This window comes from Epinephelus moara, chromosome 23 (assembly GCF_006386435.1).
Source record: "Epinephelus moara isolate mb chromosome 23, YSFRI_EMoa_1.0, whole genome shotgun sequence".
NCBI classification, from domain to species: domain Eukaryota; kingdom Metazoa; phylum Chordata; class Actinopteri; order Perciformes; family Serranidae; genus Epinephelus; species Epinephelus moara.
Window position 1 is genome coordinate 28,395,871 of NC_065528.1, and position 20,211 is coordinate 28,416,081.

At 40.8% G+C, this 20,211-nt stretch overlaps 2 protein-coding genes across 2 annotated transcripts; both read right to left on the minus strand.

Annotated features, from left to right (window-relative positions):
• Positions 1–6: 6 nt before the first annotated feature.
• Positions 7–5,201, minus strand: LOC126385229 (uncharacterized). The gene is made up of 5 exons (XM_050036837.1): positions 4,836–5,201; positions 3,761–3,947; positions 2,419–2,518; positions 2,158–2,321; positions 7–1,283 (listed from the first exon to the last, which is right to left on the minus strand). Exons 1-5 carry the CDS (start codon positions 5,106–5,108, stop codon positions 277–279), a joined length of 1,731 nt encoding a protein of 576 aa, XP_049892794.1. The 5' UTR covers positions 5,109–5,201; the 3' UTR covers positions 7–276.
• Positions 5,202–7,576: 2,375 nt separating this feature from the next.
• On the minus strand, positions 7,577–18,752 carry LOC126385233 (methionine aminopeptidase 2-like). The gene is made up of 11 exons (XM_050036841.1): positions 18,567–18,752; positions 14,144–14,239; positions 13,976–14,038; positions 13,700–13,802; positions 11,078–11,239; positions 10,182–10,363; positions 9,596–9,690; positions 9,417–9,513; positions 9,172–9,275; positions 8,842–8,957; positions 7,577–8,631 (listed from the first exon to the last, which is right to left on the minus strand). The coding sequence occupies exons 1-11, from the start codon at positions 18,721–18,723 to the stop codon at positions 8,379–8,381; spliced, it is 1,428 nt and encodes a 475-aa protein (XP_049892798.1). The 5' UTR covers positions 18,724–18,752; the 3' UTR covers positions 7,577–8,378.
• Between the last annotated feature and the right edge of the window lie 1,459 nt (positions 18,753–20,211).

Below are 20,211 nucleotides of genomic sequence, written 5' to 3' on the forward strand. Positions count from 1 at the left end.
GATAGACAGCAGGTTGTCAAACTGCCCCTGAGTCATCCTAAAATATGCCTGGAAACAGCCATCATGGAGGAGAAGCTCCTGGACCAACTGGTGGTACTCCCCATGATCCACCCTCTTTTTAGGGTCTCATGTACCCACACAGATCTCTGTTTCCCTGTGCTGCAAAAGCTGCAGCAAGCATTCTTTTTTTACTAGCGGCATTCAACCTGCAAAACGCTTTCTGTGTGATGGGGGCCTCAGGAGAAATCTGGACCAGTTGGGAACCACTGTGATAAATCAATGTGAGTCACGCATGAGATCCTCCCTTAAATTAACAAGAGCAGCACATATTCTCAGAATCTTGCTTATTTTCTGGGCCATGGCGTTCGGAACAACCTGTGATATGATTTTATACATTTTCAAACGTCCGACTGCTCTTTCAAATTGATGTTCTATTCGTCTACTGACTCTCACCCGTTCCTTAGCTGGACCTTTTTCCGTGAAAGATGGAACGACCAACTTAACCTCTTTCTCAAACAGCAAATCTTCTATGGTGACACCTCGAACTGCCATGACCTCATCTCCAGGCTTTAAGAAGTCTAATATTCCCGAGTTCTTGGTTATGAATGTGTCATTGCATCGCCTTTCATATATTGCAGAGATGAACATGATTAGTCCACATGGGGCGACAGCCACCTGGTATTTCACTGTCTTATACGAATCAGGGTTCTTGCGTTTTTGTAACCGGCTCTGACTGAACTCTAAAATACATGTTGTATCCGGAAAGTTCCTCTTAAATGCTCCGGGCATGGTTGCTTGAAGAGTTTCTTTTGGAGGCCATGGAATTAGAGGTCGCAAAACTTGGTCCAGTTTGTCAATCCAATATGAGATTACCCTGCTAGCCATGCCCTGTGACACATAAAACTGTCTGCTCAGATCGTCTGTCTCACAGTTGGTCTTTAATTTCATAAGTGTCATGAGAACTTGATCTCGCACAGACAGCGTAAATGCACTGTAAGCATGTCCTTCAAGTGTTGACACAAGGATGTTAAATGTTTCCAAGGGTATACCAGTGTGGAGCAAAGCATCCGCGTCATTTTGAAGAATGAAGTACCCAAACTCATCAACCTGAGTCGTCTTATCGTGCACATCTTTTCCGTTGGCCTTCTTGCAATAATCATGATTTTGTCGTGTAAGGTCCATCCAACGTGTGTGAACTGAGCGGCAAGGTGGGTCAGCGGGAGGTGCGGAGCTTGAGGTGTCAGTGTGGTCCGAGACAGTCGCAGTGAAGGCCACCGAGCAGTCTGACAAACAAAAGTATGGCCACAGTTACACACCAGGGGTCTCATTTATAAAACATTGCGTAGGCTCCATACTAAAAATGTACATGTGGACAAAAGCCAAAAATAGCATGCATCAAAAAATATTCGACAACCTTTACAATAAGGCTTCCATTTCACCATCTGCATCACCAATTTTCTGTCTCCAAAATGTTCGCAAGCATGGGTCAAAGTTTCTCCCCTCTAGTCTATGTTTATAGATCACAACATTTGCGTGAGGGGTGGCATACACTTTTTTCAGGCTTCGTTTTGTGCGTACGACATGTTCATAAATGAGACCTTAGGAGAGTAAAAACTAGGGGTGGAAGAAAACTGATTCACTTAAGTATAACAATTTTTCTTTTGACATTTTTTTAATGCCTGAATCGAAATAATTGCAGAGTGACGTAATGTAATGTGACGTCATATCCATTTCAAGAAAGCAGGAAATGGTGGACAGTCCAAGGAGACGAACTTTCAGCTGTGCGAATAGCAACAGCCCCGCTGTTAGACAGAACACTTGGTGATAGGTTTTGCGCTTGTTGAACTGGCGTTGCTACATCGCTACTGAAGCTCTGTCTCGAGAGCTTTTGTTTGCTCTCCTCCCAGTGAATAGTCTCCTAGCAGCAGGGAGAGGCGGAGAGACAGCAGGGTGGCCAGCTAGCTAATTCTTGTCTCATTTGTGTCATTTGACCATTAAATGAGATGCACCACATTACTGGACAAGGATGCAATCTCAATCCACTCTGGTAACTGTACAAACAACAGGCAGCTTGCGTAAGTTGTTACGGAGCTATTTGTGACTATAATATCACAAAAGGAGGATTCCCAGGGTCACAGGCATGCGACAAACTCTTACCAGTAAGCTCCTCTTGACAGTCTGGAGGCTGAGAGTCTGATGTTGGCTCCACAGTGGAAGACACCTGAGCTGCAGTGATAGAGTCCGATGTGTCAGCCAGAGAGGAGTTGCTGATGGTTTCAGACCGCTTTCTCTTTCTCTTTCTCTTTCTCTTCCTAATGAACCTATAACCAAAACACATAACGACCAAGAAATATTAATCAAGACATACTACCAACATTTGGTACAGTAAAATGACAGCAAAACAACGGAGAAGGTTACCTGTCCAGTTTTTTTGGAGCCTCCATACACTGACTCTCACTTGGGTAAGTGAGCAAAGAGGGAACAAAGTCTGGACTCTCTGGATCAATGGTTGCCTCCCCTGTAAGACATCCTCAGTCATTATCTTGCAATGCTAATGGTATCATGTGGTGCCAAACAAAGCTGTTATTTACTTTAATTTCACAGATAAGAAACAATAAATTGTGAAGACAATAAAGCCTCCACAAAAAATAGCATTTTAAGTCTTGTGTGTGATTTCATATGAGCAGAGGAAATCTCAGCTAGTCGCTAGGCTAATTTATATAATGTAAAATGCCATAGGCTTGTGCTAATAACGTTAGCATGTTGTATTTTGTATGTGATGCAAAATATTAAAATAACGTGATCGACGTAAGACACGTGCCAAGGCCATAACCCCCCAAGGACGTAACCCCGCCCCGCGATTTAATCGTGTATTGGCAATCTAGAGCAACGACAATCCACAATATGAAATTTAGAGTCAATCGCACAGCCCTAATTGGGGTTATGATATGTAGCATGTGAAACAGGGTATGGTGAATGTGCTAGGATAGGTAGTATCGGCACAGTCACTACCTGGAGCTCGCATAAGCGGAGATTGGGTTTGTTGAAGGTGGCAGTGCTGTTTGGGCTGAGAAAGCCTGTGAGTTTATCTTCTCTATCTCCTTTAACTTTAGCTTATATTGGAGTTATGCTATATAGCGTGTGAAATAGAGTATGGTGAATGTGCTAGGAAAGGTAGTATCAGCACTGTTTCTTCAGAGGCAGGTAAAAATTCAGCCATGACTCACTCCTCGCATTTGGAAGCTCGCTCCAGCGGTAACTCAAATCTCGCGAGAAGTGAGATTTCAGAGCCAGACTTTCCCTCCCTGAGTGAGTGTTTTGACTTGCCACAACAAACATGTCCGACTCCAGCTAAAGGTAAACACAGACGTTCATTTCTCCTTTCCATTATGTTGTCGGATAATTATACTAACAATCCGAGCCTATCTGTGTGAAAAAAATGCACTTTTAGTGGACGTATTTTGACGTTGTTTGAAGCTGTCTGAGTGCCCTATTATTTAATATAGCGCATGCCCACGGGCTGCAGGCGGGTCAGCCCTAGCTTCGTACTGGAGAAATGTCAAATATTGAACATCCTATCACTCATTTAGACAAAAGTAGATCAGAAAATAGGGCCCAGGTTGAACAAAACATTAGTTCCCCTTTAAACTTAGGATGATGTATATAACATTATGCAGAAAATCAACAAATTGAAAAGCAGTTGTGCATTGACCCTGGGTTTTGTCGTAAAGTGTATTGGTGTTCCAGATATGTTACTTACTCTTGCAGGCATGCCAGGGGTTGAATTTGTGGTGGATATTGGTGTCGGTATCACTCATGACTTTCCCGATGGATGGTGATCTCTCTGTGGTCATAACACCAACATCCACGTCCATACACAGCAAGTGATTCAACCCCCTCTGGAGCCCCATCACCTCCATCGCTACAGAGCTGGATACTTCTGAAACCTACAGCATAACAATGTCAGCTATAGAATATCCACAATATTTGACAACCAATCAAACAATGTTTCAAACAATCAAACAGATGAGTTATTTTATTTTTCTCTATTTGTTTTTAAAGCACTGCATGGACCAGCACCAGATTATATTTCAGAACTCCTCACTCCCTATTCCACCTCTCGTCCCCTCAGATCAACTGACAAATCACTGCTTTCTAGTTTGCTGATCCTGTGAGTTTATCTTCTCTATCTCCTTTAACTTTAGCTTATATGGGAGTGTGAAATTGAGTATCGGAGTATGGTGAATGTGCTAGGATAGGTAGTATCGGCACTGTCACTACCTGGCGCTCGCAAACGGAGCCTGGGTTTGTTAGAGGTGGCAGTGCTGTTTGGGCTGAGAAAGCCTGTGAGTTTATCTTCTCTATCTCCTTTAACTTTAGCTTATATTGTAGTTATGCTATGTAGCGTGTGAAATAGAGTATGGTGAATGTGCTAGGAAAGGTAGTATCAGCACTGTCTCTACCTGGCCCTGTGTAAGTAAGGTAAAGGAGGTTGTTGGGTTGGTGCAGGGAGCAGTGAGACCTGGCATTAGGGGAGTGTCTCTGGAAAGCACTTTGGTCAACAGTTGTTATTTGTAAATGTGCTCTATAAGTAAAGTTGACTTGAATTTCTAACATAAGCTTGGGGGATGACGGGCTTGGGAGCAGGTAGGCAAACTGTCTGTCATCATGTCTGAAACACGTGTAAGCTTGAAAAGCACTCATACAGAATATTATTGTACCTATCTAGCTAGTTAGCTAACGTAAGCCACTATAGCTGTGAAGGCAGCGCCAATGACAACAAACTTTATATAGCCTACTAGCTAAGTAGGCAATTTGAATAATTATTCAATTACCTCCGCTCTTGGAACCGCATATTTCTTTAGGCGAAGGAGTTTAGGATTGGGTGTCTTCTTGGTCTGGCAGTAGTCATCCCGGTCAAAATGATCACCGCAGACCCGATGGTCGGCAAGGCGCAGTGTGGCTACAGGAGTGTTAGCATCCATTTGTAGCACAACTAGCCACGACTTCAGGGTCTCCATGTCAGAATAGGGGAGTCTGTGAAAGCTCCGTGGGTTGTAGCGCGACATTTTGTTTCTACAATTGGGATATGCGCAAGGACGAGGCATTGTTGTTGTTTTTACACTTACAACACTCAGCTACTTTCTGTGTGCTACCCGACAAGAAACTCCTCGCGTTTGAAAGCTCGCTCCAGCGGTAACTTCCTGCAACAACTCAAATCTCGCGAGACGTGCAAAACAGTCTGGCTGCAGACGCTTCCGGTGCATCCAGTCTCAGGCCGGGAAATGCATGCAAGAAACTTCAAAATAAAATCGTTTACGTAGACACTTCCGGTGGAAGCGCTATTGTCGCCGATTTATATTTAATCAACATTGTAACGTTAAAATACGGAAGTGTATTGCATTCACTTGACAAATAAAAAAGCCCTGTTTTTTCTGAGTAATTCTTTCTGTTTTTCGGAGTAATTTATTTATTTTTTTGTTTTTTGGTGTAATTTTTCCTGTTTTTCTGAGTAATTTTTTCAGCTCCCTTCAGGGGAATAGAACCCCTCCGCGTTGTTTTCCCAGTATTCACCGGCTCATTATACATTATCCCGCTTATTACACGGCTAATTATCAGTTAAATAAATAATTTGAGACAGAATATTGATTAATTATACGATTTTTATTGATTTATAAATTAAATCGGGAGGAGAGGAAAAAAAACTGCCGGCAACGGCTGAATCTGCGCTACAATAGCTATAGGGAATCAAGAGAAAATGAAAAGAAAATAGCCTCTCTTTTCCGTGCGCCTCTGAGCATCCCTCTTCTCCGGCATTCTTCTCATCTTCAGCCAGTAACCATGACTCAAGATTTTCATGCTCACCAAATATGTTAAAAGTTATATCATGAAAATACTCCATCTTTATATCTTGTAAATTATTATTTTGAAGCGGTAACGGCTACGTTAGCCCGATAAAAAAGTAACTGTTGTCAGGGCAGCGTCCCTAGCAACGCTGGGCTACATAGCAACGGTGATTAGACAGTAATATCAGACCTCTGAATGCCGCGACTGACCAATCAGAATACAGCATTTAATAGAGCCGTGTAATTAAAAAAAAGATAAAATAGGAATAAATAAATTAACGAGTGCCTCAATAATACCAGTGAACTAAAATAGCATTTCAAGCAAAAACTTAAAGTTAAGAAAATGCAAATAAAATAGTTATACTTACCTGACAGGTGCATTCCTGGTTTTCTTTTTGGTTTATGATACATGCTGTTGAGCTGAGTACATCAGTGTTACTGTGAATATTGTTCCAAGACAAAAGAATACACACTTGAAAAGAGAAAAATCAGTTGAAAGAGAATTAAATATATTTTTTTTTACCTTTGAAACGCAACTGAAGAGTCTGTCTTGTGTCACCTTTGCTGCCTGGTACCCATTTCTTCAGAGCGACCTAAACTTCTGAGATCCTGGTCCACATTGAGTGTTTATTATACTCTTAATTGCAGTATAGTGAGATTATATAGAAATTAATTCCGTTCTGGTTGCTACCCTCTACCACTGTGCCAAAGTTCACATGGATTGGCCAAGTCAGTGAGGAGAAAAACGTGGAACAGACACACAGACACAGAGTTTTCATCATTATATAGTAAGATAAGATCCTGTCACTCATTTAGACAAAAGTAGATCGGAAAATAGGGCCCAGGTTGAAAAAAGCATTAGTTCCCCTTTAACAATTAAATATGAAATCTCAGTGTGTGACAGGTCCTGGAGGGAGGGCAGATTGCAGCCAATCACCTTCTCTGTCCATTTTTATTCTACTTTATTTATTCATCTACTCTCTCTTTACTCTGTGGAATTTTAATCATCTTTTTTGTCAGTTTATGTTTTGGTTGGTTTGCTGTTTCTGTTGCTACTCAAATATAATGCAACATTACTTTGATGAAGTAATTAAACGTTACATTACTTAGTACATATTTAACAAGGTAACTAGTAAGCCTATTACATTGTAAAAGTAACTTTCCCAGTGCTCTCTATGACAGATCTGTTGCTTTGCATCTTTCTGGGCTGTGCAGGAATAGTGTCTTCTGCCACAGCCTATCACTGTACAGCTTTATTATCCAGTTACAAAAGTAATCAAGTGTAATAAGTTGCATTACCTTAACCATTACTTGATTACCATTATTTTAACAGTTGCTTATTAGTTTTTCGCAGGGTAACTTGTAACCCATTATGTTTCAAAAATAACCTCTCCCATACTGCGCATTTGTTTAATATGTAATTAATGAGGTGTAGTTTTTTGCAGGTTCGTTTTACAAAACAATCTGAGTGGGAATATGTGATGGACGTCCCTCACTACATTCTGACACAAGTAAATCTACATGTGATTAACACACAAAAGCCACATCAATGAGATTTAAATATATTTTCTGGACAGACATTTCAGTCTTTGAGGCTTCTTATCCAACTCTCAAAAGAAAATGTCTTTCTGTTACTTAAAAAAATGACTTAATCCATGAAAAGTGTTGCTACAGACTGTCTGGTAACTGTGGAATTAGATTTCTTGTAACTGACCACAAACAGAGGAGGACACAATGAGCAAAATCATTTTAATTATTTTTCTTTTCATACAAAAACATTTTCAGGGAGTTCAAAATGAAGCGTTTTTAACTGGGGAACAAACAGTGGCAGCAACCACTTCAAAGATATTTTACAAATATCAAAGAAACGGTCGCTAGAGGGCCAGAGTGCAGAGTTCCCTCCCGCTGCGACAGAAGCCAAACATACGTCTGCAGATGCACGGTGTCTGTATGAAGATTTAATATGACGACACCCCGAGTTTTTAAATGTTAGGAATTGTCTGTTTGCAGAGGTTTCAGGCCATGCATTGGCCGAACCACGTCTTACACCTGTCAGTAGCATTTGTGCTTAATTTAACTCGAGCACTAAAGTACTGGAGGCTCAGAGTGGAGCCATAGAAAACTTTGAAAATGAAAGGGAGGTATAAGGGGGGGGGGGGGGGGGTCCCCATGCTCACCGTCTCTTTGAATACTGGGGGTGCACTAGATTCAGCAGCAGCTTAAATAAAGGTTTAATATGTTGTAAAATGAGGTCTGCGGGGCATTGCAGGGAACCACAATGCTTCCCCTGACAGAAACGTGTTGGCTTGTTTATAATTCTTAGCTGTGGTTGATGATAGGAAACTTAGAAGGCCAGTCTTTCTTCCTTGCAAGCTGCGAGTGGTGTATTGTGGGGAGAACACAGTAGCATTTGGCATCCCTCAAAGCTGCTCTGAGACGACCGTGTCCTGCCTCTCTGAAGGAGCTAACGAGGGTGCTGTGTGGTGGTGACGAGGAGGGGCTGTGGTGTTGTTCGAGGGTGGGGTTGGGGTGTCAGTAGTCATCTCCCCGGCTCACCACCTCCTTGCAGGTGGGCCTGAGCAGGATGGTGTGCTCGAACTGAGCGGTGTAGCAGCCCTTGGTGTCGCAGAGGGGAGGGTAGGGGTCCACGATGCCCAGGTCGCACAGGTTTTTCAGGGCCATCAGGTATTTGCTCTCGCCCAGACGGTCCAGCCAGCGCCGGCAGAACGCCAACGTGCCAAAGTTCTCGTTGATAACGTTTAGCAGGTGCTTCGCTCTGGGCAGCCTGGAGAGGAAGGAGGGAAGTAAACATAAGTCGTGTTAGACTGGGGATGCAAATATCGTTCATTTCAGAGCACATCAGGCCAGTCTGAGCTGCTCTGCACGGACTTCCTGTTACATTTCAAATTGATTTTAAGCTCCTCCTTTATCAGACCCGGAATATTCTAACATCAAATAATAGGAGCATGTTTTGTGTAGAGGGATGCATTATTACCTGATGGGGACGTGGCCGACGTCAAAGTTTTTCATGTAGTGAGAGCACTCCATGTCGTCGTGCACCACACCTTTACCTGTGCTGCCAAATGTCTCAATGGCGTAAACTTCTCCCTCCTGCACGGTGAAAACAACAAAATCGGTAACAGGGTGACTGCTGATTCTGAAAAGGCCTAAAACTTGAAGGCCTTAAAAAGTTTTACATGCAGCCACATTTTTATGATTTTAGGCCTTTAAAAATCTTTAAAATGCAAAAAATCTGAGTTCCAGTATTCAAAACATGTTACGTATTTTTGACAAACCAGCAGAGCTCAACTGGTGATGAACTCACCTCCATTTTCGTTGCTTCTCCTCCTTTAACGATGGGCACAGTCTTACCAGCATGTATTCTGTACTGACCGATTGAATGGCCGTTCAGGTTTCGGATTGGCTTCACTGAAGCAGAACATACAACGGTCAGAGATAAACAAGCAACAAGATATTTTGTAAAAAATATGTGTAACTCTACATATGAATTGACAAGACCAAACTACCTCCTTCACTCCTACTGTTCAGTGTGAGGTCAAAAGAACCCACCTTGGTATGTTTTGCCATCAAGCTCGACCTCGTAGGACTCCATCACTTCCTGAATCGCCTCTCCAACATCACACAGACGCACATCAATGCCGGCGTTCTGCAACAAACAGGAAGTCGTGAGCTCCAGACAGCGCGCAGATAAAACACATCAGAGTAAAGCGTGTTTGTGTTCGTCATACTTTGATTCCAGTATTGGTGGCGTCTCTCACAGCCTCCAGCAGCTTGTCATACTTTGGATTAAATGTGACAGTGAAGGCACAGTCAATGATTCGCCCTGCAAACAGACACCAGGCAGAAAGCAGAACGTCTTTTAGTGGATCTGTTCTGAGCTGAGTTATGTTTTTAGATGTTGTGTTGAAACTAGTAACTCTTGAAAAAGAGATTTTGATTTCCATCAGGCAGCCACTTATTTCAATTTATATCTGTGCAGTAAAAAAAGTTGTGCCATCAAACTTAACATCTCTGAGTTGCATAATAAGTATACAATCTGCGCTTACAACAAAGCTGGAACTTGTTTGGAGAATTATTACCGACACAAACAGTCCAGTGTGATGATGAATTACCTTTCAGTGCCGAGTTTCAAGTGTCTGACAATTCATTTTCATTATGCACAGTAATGAATGTAAACCATTAGCTGCCTGAGGTGTAGATCTTTAGTGGCAGCTACTCTGTCTATCCATTATTGTTATAGAGTGGTCCTTGAATGCATCGCTGTTCAACATCAGCACAAAGTGCAGCTGAAGAAGCACTTAATTCCTGCAGTACCGTTGATGTGCGTGCCGAAGTCGATCTTGCAGACGTCGTCGTACTGCAGGACGGTGGTGTCTCCGGCGTTGGGAGTGTAGTGGGCAGCACAATGGTTCAGAGAGCAGCCGGTGGGGAAGGCCAGGCCAGCGTTCAGCCGGTCCTCCTTTATCAGCTTACGAGAACAGTCCTCCAACCGCTCACTGAGGGGAGGGATGAGAGAAAATGAGAAGATGAAAGTGCAAATAAAGTACTATTCAACAGAGGAAATTTGCGTGCGTTTTAAGGAGCACCTTCTTTCTAGCGACACAGACCTCCAGTCTGTCTCTGTCAGCTGAAACCATTTCCCTCAGTGGAAACGAAGCCTGTCAGCTGAAACCATTTCCCTNCAATAAAGCCTCCACAAAAATAGCACTTTAAGTCTTGTGTGTGATTTATCCTGGCTTCATATGAGCAGAGGAAATCTCTGCTAGTTGCTAGGCTAATTTATACAATGTAAAATGCTATAGGCTTGTGCTAATAACATTAGCATGTTGTATTTGTGGGGAAAATGTGTCCAGATAAAGACAAGTGTTTGCAAATGTTGCGAGTTATTGTGGAGCTGATTTGTGTACTTGTGTGTTTAATGTGTATTTTGAATCAACTAAACTTTACAGCACTTCACAGAAACCCCGCTGCCGACTAGTGTTTTGAAGGTGTAACTGCAGAGTGACACAGACACACCACTGCACAAGTATAAATGCTCACAACGGTGTAGGCTACAGCGTAGGGTCTGCATACAGGTGACGCACAAGTTTAAATCCCCCATGAGGAGGTGCATCACAGTTTAAAAACCTCTGATCTAGTTCCAAACAGCCATGAGTACATAAAAATAACAATACTAATGAAGTGGATCGCAGTGATAAACAGATCCTCACCAGATTTCAATCATGGTCATGCCGGGTTTCATGAAGCCGCGAACGTGCTGGCGGACCTGTCTGTGGGCCTCGGCTGCCTGTCTGAAGTCGTTCCACACCTCCTCGTTGGCTTTATCCAGCACCCGCTTCTCCTCGTTGGTTGTACGCCACGCTGCACTGCGACTGGGAGGAAAAACAACAACACATGTTTTTATTTTGGGCCTCAATTATAGATGGAAGAGAGGCGGACGATTGGGGACAGTCAGTGGTGAAAGTAACCACGTTAACACTGCAGGCAATCGCTGGTTTTACAACATAACTCTCCTGACTCGTCTGGCCATTGTCAGCTGACCAGGGTCAATGAGTACATCAGCACAGACGCACACAGTGTGGGACTGTAGACAGCAGCAACATTATCGCTACCATTGTTAATAACATGCAAATATGAATATTTAAACACAATTTTTGGGCGCTATTTTAATGTAAATATGAACACATGCAAACAATATACCAACCAGTAACATGTTTAGTAACATGCTCTAAAACTAAATCTCAGACTGCTAGATTCAAACTTGTACTGATGACTTCTGAAAAACTGCAGGCAGGATACTATCAGCTGACAATTTCTGACTATAAAATTAATAACTTGGGCCGAAATAAATTACCACAACTACTACAAGTTGTAGATGTCACATTCCGTTTAATAAAAAGCCTCCCATAGCCCACATGCAGTTACAATCGCTCCTGCACTTAGGGGCAGATGTAACATTTGACAGCTAGTGTTTCAATCAATACTGTGACTCTCTCTGCTCGTACAAACAACTGATGGCTGTTAACAAGCAGAACACAGATACAAGTCACCTACATAAAATCATGTCCAAATTTTTTAAGAGGTTTTTAAGGAATGACGTCAAAACCGAAACTTGTTACAGTGTCGCCCCCACCGTCTCAGTGTGTTTTGAGTCACAGAGACAAAATGACTCAAATCATGTCAGTCATGTGGGCACATTAAAGCTAGAGATAGTAGAGATAGTAGAGATAGCAAGTTAACTGCACATGGGGAGGTTTTTATGTAACAGCTGTGCCACCTGCAGCTGAATGAACATATGAGAAACACCGATTAGGGTTTAAGAACGGTTCAGATCAAAGATACACGACGAAACAAAACTGTTTTAGAGCGGTGCAGAGAAAAGTTGCAGCGGTGTGAACTGGCTGTCTGAGCTCGACTCAAGCTGGCTGATGGTGTCACCTGCAACTCCGCTCGTCAACTCGACAGCAGCTGGTTACAGAACCTAAGGTGCATCACCTGTTTCAACAGCCAATCACCTTATAGCAAAGGCCGCTGGTCTTGTCAGTTATAAACTGTCAGCTTGTTATTGCACTCTCTGACAACCACCCTTTGTCCCTGCTGACATATATGTCGTCCTCACAGTGTGTCGGTGATGGAAGGTTGGTCACTGCTGCTGCTCAATATATGTGCGGGTCACACACACATACTCACTGACTGATTCATCTGCGCTGGTTATTTAAATCATTGCAGTGTATTTATTATGAGCACTGTCCATCTGGCGCGCAGGTCGTTTTATGTTTTTGCCTTTTCATCGCGACTACAAATGCAGCTGTAGCCAGTGTCTCACTATCACTATCCTCATTCATAATTTAAGAAGCTACAAATTATATTCAGCCACAAAATAAACCTAAAAAGCTGCAAATCAGAACAGAAGCAGGGCTTGACGCTAACTTTTTTCCCAAGGAGCACATGTGCTCCTAAGTTGAAAAAGTAAGGAGGCACAAAGAACTTTAGGGACACAATGTAAATTGATCAAATAATGTGTTTTCCGTAACAAACGTGATGCAAATAGACATTTACAAGCAAAATTATTTAATGAATTTGTATACAAAATGTACAGAAAGGTAAAATCATCAAGTTTTGAAAAAGTATTGCAATTTAATTTTGTTTTTAATGTTATTATCTTATATATATTATCTTTGCAATATGATTATCTTATATAATGTTATTACTATCCTAAAACATTCTCCAGGTCCTCTGAAACTCTGCAGGACTTATTTCCACCCTGCCCAGCAGCGGTACCGTGGCGAACGGTCCCTAACTGCGGGGAGAACAGAGCAGGCTTCCCCGGAGGTCCGCCACTTAACCCGGTCCGTCTCCTCCGCCACACTTTGACTTATTTCCACGCTGCCGACAGTAGGACTTATATTCACTGTACCGACAGTGGCTTGGAAAACCGCCCATAACCGTGTCACACGGGGAAGAGGGAAGAGGGAAGGCGGCTGGAGTTCCTTCAACATTTGTGGTTAGATTATCATATTTTTTTATTGACAAAAATATAGGCTGCTTCAGCTGCTTTTTTATGCGCACATGTGCCCCTAAATATTTTTTACAGTTCGCACACACCTATTTTTAGTTGCAAATGCGAATGAAACGCTCGCACTGTCGAGCGCTGAGTACAGAGAGTTGTTGCTTTGGAGAAGATACACCGTCTCATCTATGTCGCATTGGTGTACATTCAGCTTGTCTTGTCATGAATCTTTGATCTGAACAGGACTAAATGAACCATATGAAAACTAGCAGAAACACGTGTAGAGGTGTAGGTGTGTGTGTGGGGTGTGTGCTCTTCCTACCCATCCTGTAAGGTGGGGTATTCACACTCCTGTCCGATGGGGAACACTCCACTTGGGTATAACTCACAGATGGGCACAGATGGAGGATCGGTCTGAGATTTGGCTGGAGGAGAAAAAGAAAACACCTCATCAAACTGACTCTGACCTGACGCAGTAAAACTTCAGCTGGGCGATGGTCGTTTTCTCAGTCAGGTGATCCTTCACAGCACTGCAGCATCAAACGGAGCTTTACGACTATTTTTTAGTGGCACTAAACTTAAAATATGGTCAACTTACGTCCTTTCTTCTTCTTTTTCTTCTTCTTCTTTTTCCCTGCCGAGTTTTCTCCGTCATCTCCATCTGTGTGAGTGAAGACACTGCTGTAACACCAACTGAGTGCAAAGCTCACGTGTGATGTGTCGACATTGCTTTAGTAAGAAGATGATGTGTGTTTAAGACACTCACCTTCCTCGCCATCCTCCTCCTTCTCTTTGTCTTCTATCGCCTGCTTCTCCAGCTGTTTGGTCACTTCGGCAACCTCGTCAGCCTCAGCCTCAGGGCCTGCAGCGGCAGAAAGATCGTCAACACCGAGTAGACACAATCAGACCAATGAAGGATCAGCTAGCAGCGGCCAAAAAGCTGCTGCATCAGCACGAGCAGCAGGAAGCAGAGGGCGAAGTGGGAGAACAAAAGCAGTTATAAAGAGATGCACAGACATTAATTATTATATCAGCATCATCTTTTAGAGCAGATCTCTCACAGCTAAAAATAAAAATACTGGGCACCAATCTGATACCAGCTCTCTCAAATTAAAAAAATCTTTATGCTTCAGTATGTGGAACTCATTGGCATCATCTTAAAGCGAGCTAAGGGATTGCTGCGGCTCCGAAAACAAAATCAGTGGCTCTTTTGTGACTTTCAGAAATATAACTGAGAGGAGAAACACACGCTGCGTCTGAAATCACATAACACACACTACATCCCAAAATGTGCACCATCGTTCAACATACTTTCATGTACATTAACAGTAGTATGCATCTTTTTGGACACACTGAGCTGTAATTACCACGCCACTTCCTGTTCTGCAGCACTACTGGCATGTGCAAGCATGAATCTCTGGAGTTTTTGTTTCTCATCACGTGTGTAGGAGTAACTCTGGATGTTAGAAAGTGTGAACCACAGGCGAACTTGTTGTGTAACATTATGTCACGGTCATCTTTGTCTCCAGATAATGCTTAACGCTGTTTTCAGGAGTAATTTTGGATCCTCAATAAAATGCCTGTGAATAAGGTTTAAAAAACAGTAAACTTCAACTGTTTTAAATTAATAAGGTAGTATGGGCTCAAGCATCACCATTTACATTCACATATCTGTCTGGATTTATTCAAAGACAAGACAGTAACAGAGTAACAAGGAGCAGTGTAAGTAGCAATTTTAAGATACCATAATATCATAAATCTAAATTTGGACTGTCAGCTTTTTCCATCCAGGGTTGTCGACTCTGAAATCAAACTGATAACAGATTTTAAATCCTCAAAAACAAAGGTCAAGTGCTGGCTAAAGGCAAAACCAGAGCTGTACCATCTCTTAGCTAGTCACACTCAGACTAAAGCCCGCTATACACACAGCGATTTTGGGCTGTCCCAGACCAAAGATGACCAACGTGAAAGAAACGGGGTGATATCTTTGGTCGTGGCTCTAAAATGGTGGTCCTATGGCACACAAGGTTCAGGAGAGGTTCAAGGATGGCTGCTGTCCCAGTCTTGCGATCAAAGACAGCCTGGGTTACAATTCCGACGCTGTAAGAAATTTGGGATGACCATCTCCCTGTGTGACTGCTGTTACCACCTACGTCTACTAACAAACCAATAGAAATGCAGCATAAAATAATGTACTGCGCTAAATCCAAACAAACAGACGGACAGCCGCTCGCCATGGAAGTAAAACGCGCTGAAAGAAATGCGTGTGATTCCATCAAAGAGAAAACCTTGTGGAGATGTGGCAGCAGAAGCCTTGCCTGTATGATGTGTCCTCCAGCTCTGACCAGGATCGCGTAAAGAAGGACGAAACATGGATGGAAATAGCGGCGGGGTTGCAGCTGCCAGGTGAGCAACCTAGCAGCTAGCAGACACACAGCAGTATATAGTGCCCACAAAACTTTCGGTTATTTAATAATGTGACCTCTATGTTGTGCTTCCAGTTGGAGAAGTGATAACCTGTGCAGCATCTCTGCGCACTCAGTGTGGGAAGCTATTGCATCGTACATTGTAGACTGTAATTCAGTCGGCACTGTCATCGTACAGCCTGCGTACCCATGTGTAATGGCGTCCCTACCACAATACTTTATATAGCATTTCCTAACTCACACACCAGTCACCATCTCATGACCAAAGTCGTTCACCTCTGGAGAAGTATTTATTACGTAATAATGTTACAGAGCTGCCTTGTTCGCTGTCCATTGTCATCAACAGTGTCAAGTCTACCACATTGCACTGTGGGATATTTATGGCGGCGAAGTGTCAAGTGTTTGCATACTGCAATATTTCACTGGAAACTGTGCAATTCAAAAACTGTTGGTTTCTCAAGCATGGTTTTAGCTTACTGAGCAGGATATTAGTACAGATTTTGAATGCAGCTACTGGATTGTGACACTAACTGTATTTAATGTCACATCATGGCCAACTCAGGATCCACAAAATAAATTCACTGGATCTATTCTGATATCGTGTAATGTGTACATGATTTTAAAAACCTTGAAGAGAATAGAACACAAATACAAAGGGGCAATATAGTGTGTGTTGTGGAGGAGCTGCTACTGTTTGATAGTTGTACATTAATTATTGTTTATTGTCAGTGGCAGCGGCTCTAACTAACCATTATGGGTGTAAAGAGGGTTTTAAAGGAGTCACTTTTTGACATCAACATCAGCATGAATGCTGCTGAGTCAGCTGCAGAAAGTGGAGTTTATGTCATTACAGTGGTTGACACAGCTTGTTTCCCACAGTTCTGCACCAAACACTTGTTACTGCAACCCAAAACCCCCCCCAAAAAAACCCAGTGTCATTCTCATTCTCTCAACAATGATTTTTACAGAAGCATTCATATAAATGCAGTAAACAGGGCACATTGTTATCATGATCAAAATTATGTTCCTGAGTTTGTTCTGTAGGCTATTAACATTTAAAAATATCTCTGTATTACAGATAATATTATACTGGTGTGTTTGGCCCATAAGTGTGTGCAGATCATTGGTTCGTAATGTTTTGATGTGGTTGATTTATTAAAGGAAATTCTCCTTTGGGTGTTCTCCTTACATAATAACTCTGACAAACGGGAATTACGAAACAGGAGAACTTGGCTGAGGCTCAGTGCAGGCGGCAGGGAGGACAGTAGCTACAGGGAGCAGTTAGATCAGCAGATTTTTACTGCTTTATCTCGATATGAGCAGGAATTTATTTTTACTATCAGCTGTGTTAAATGTCACTGCTCCTGTGTGGAGCTGTGACTGAAGCCCGGCGAGTTTCACGAGGCCTGACAGGCGCCACAGAAAACACCATCCACACTGCCCTCAACCCGCATGGCTAATGAGGATCAGCGTCAAGCCAAGCGTGTTTTAACAACACTCTTCCGGTGTGACTTTCAAAATAAATGTCACAATTCAAACAGCTCTTTAATTATATGATTAAAAAAATAATACAGGGCATATAAGGCACGACTGACAAAAATTAAAGCACAAGCAACCTGACCAACCTTAATATGTATTATTTATTTAACTCAACTTTGCCTCAAGTCTTAGCACTGAATCATACATTTGATGATCATTACATTCTTGTGACTAAAAAAATTATGTTAAAATATTTTTTGGGTGTGTTTAAAGAAGTTTTTAAAACTGTATGCACTTTTTATTATATTTTTTTATGTTTTTTAAATGTTTTTTATGTTTATGTTGTTGATGTTATTATTTTTTTTTATTCATTGTTTGAGCTTTCTTGTATTTTAGATAGCCTTATGTAACATAAAAGCCAAGGGACTACAGATGAAAAATAGCCTTTAGCCTAACTGTGGCATTTTCATAGCATGTATATTTATTAATTTGCACTGTCCTATCTTAAAAAAAACTAAAATAAACTAATATTAGTTATTCAATAGATTACATTATTCTAAATGGATAATCAAGTCTCAGGTCAGCAAAAATCCAAGACCCAAGTTTGAAATTTCTAACACAAAAAAACGAAAAAGAAATCAGTCAAATTACATGTGATTAAATATATTTATACATACATTTACAAAGATGTATAAATATTTTTTAAAAAGTAAGACAGACATTATTTCTCAAAACGCCACTCAGACACGCTATTTATATCCTTATGTAAAATGGAAATGTATTCAGTTTCTTTGAAATTATTGATTAAACAAATCATCATAGATACAAGAATTCAAATTAAAAATCCTTAATTATTTTATGCTTATATACGCTGACAGTTAGGTGTGCTTTTTATTTTTGATGTTGTGAAAACAAACCAATACTTTAAGTCTCTGTTGTCATTAATGCTATTTTTATCCAAATCTACTGGGACAAAATGAAATGCAGCTTAAGAAAATATAAAAACACCCATTTATTTATCTTTTATATATCTACATTTCGTCCCATGCATTGATATAAATTTCTAACTTCTTTGAAATTATATTCTGATTTAAATTTGTTTAAAAACCCAATTCAAAGAAGAGAATAATAAAACTTTTCCCCACATGCGAAGACTTGACCGCTTTTATTTTGAAGGTCACTTCCGCCTTGGTCCTAGCTAACCGCGGCTAACCCGACTTAGCTCTAATAAGTAACATTAGCTGTGCTAGCCTGTTAGCTAGAAACTGCTCGGGCCAGCCTCACCTGTCGTTGCCGACTTGTTCTTCTTCTTCTTTTTCTTCTTCTTTTTCGCCGTCTCTCCCACGGGGTCAGCCTCTTCTCTGTCCTCCGCCTCCCCGTTCAGCTCCCGGTCCGGGACTGGATTCTGGTCCGATACCTGCTCCGCAACCACGTCCGCCATGATCACAGGCGCTGCTGGAAAAGGAAGCGCGAGGGACTGTGGGAGTGCTGTGTGTGGTGCTGCATTCATGGACACTCGGTTATAATCCGCAGCAATTATACTCGTCATCTTGTTTTAGTTTAGTTTAGTTTATTTTTAGTACTAGTTAAAATAATAAGCTATGATTATACTTATGAGTATATTTTATACATCCTTTATCATGTATATATTCTAACATTACATACCAGGTTTATGCACTGTATTTTAGCATAAGGCACATAATTAAAATATATTTTTACAGTTAACATACTCAACACATTATATATATTTTATATTTTAAAATAATTAATATTTAATATTTTACATAGTCATATGTGTTATTTCTATTTCTGTAATCCTCTATCCTTCACATCAGATCGAATATAACGAATCACAATTTCATCATGAGGATCAACAAAGTATTTCTGATTCTGATTATACACTTTATATATTGTACTTGCTGTTTTACAAACTGTTTACACCTTTGTGTTTATTATTCTCATTATACATTTATTACATTCTTGTTTACATTCACTTTATCCATTTACAATACTCTCTGCACAATTTGTATTAATTTATTTATAGTTTATTTATGTTTATATTGTAGACCTGTATTTATGTCTGGATTCTGATAAAATATATATATATATATTTATTTATTTATTTATTTTTTTTTATTGTTTTCTTTTTATTAACTTTGCCCAGTTTGTAATCCAGCTTTACCTGCTATGTTTTTCCATTTTCACTATTTGTTCAACATAAACTTTGTTGGAAACCACATATAAATCATTTGAAGGCAAAAATGTCTTAGGCAATATTACACAAAACAAAAGAGATCTTCCATCTAAATTCATTGATATCTTTCTTTTATAGTTCCATACATTAAATACTGTGTGTGAAGGTTTGGAGAAATATGTACACAAATCCAATTTGAATGCTACAAAAAGGTTTTATAAGAGTCATAAATAGAGCTGATTATCAAGAACCAATCAAAAAATTATTCAAAAACTCCCATTTCTGTATTATATGTTGTATTTGTTGCATTTTAAATGTATTTTAATTGGCTGTTACCTCAGCCAGGTCTCTCTTGTGAAAGAGATTTTCATTCTCGATGTGATTTCCTGGTTAAATAAACGTTAAATAGAATAAATAAATACAAACTCTATAGAGAATGATACAAAACTATTAATGTTTAACAGGTGGGTGCAATACACTGAGGCTTCAGCTGACAGCTCTTCCATCAGCTTTGATTTTGTCTTATTGTTGTTATTGTTATTATTATTATTTTCATGTGTGTATTAGAGTTATAGAAGTTGGAAAATGACCAAAATCAACTCACCTAAAATAAATTAAATGTTTTATTATGCAAACTGCGAGTCCATGTTGTCTTCTTTATTCTGCTCTGATGAACAATATTATGTTTATTGTAAAAATAAAAACACATCTTAGGAGAGTCCATATTTTGTTGAA

Coding starts and splice junctions, on each gene's coding strand:
- LOC126385229 (XM_050036837.1), bottom strand. CDS start 5,108: ATGCCTCGTCCTTGCGCATATCCCAATTGTAGAAACAAAATGTCGCGC. Junction 2,519..3,760: donor CCCCTGGCATGCCTGCAAGA/GTAAGTAACATA, acceptor GATGTCTTACAG/GGGAGGCAACCATTGATCCA. Junction 2,322..2,418: donor GCTCCAAAAAAACTGGACAG/GTAACCTTCTCC, acceptor TTTTGGTTATAG/GTTCATTAGGAAGAGAAAGA.
- LOC126385233 (XM_050036841.1), bottom strand. CDS start 18,723: ATGGCGGACGTGGTTGCGGAGCAGGTATCGGACCAGAATCCAGTCCCG. Junction 9,514..9,595: donor CCACCAATACTGGAATCAAA/GTATGACGAACA, acceptor TGTTTGTTGCAG/AACGCCGGCATTGATGTGCG. Junction 8,632..8,841: donor GTCGGCCACGTCCCCATCAG/GTAATAATGCAT, acceptor CTTCCTCTCCAG/GCTGCCCAGAGCGAAGCACC.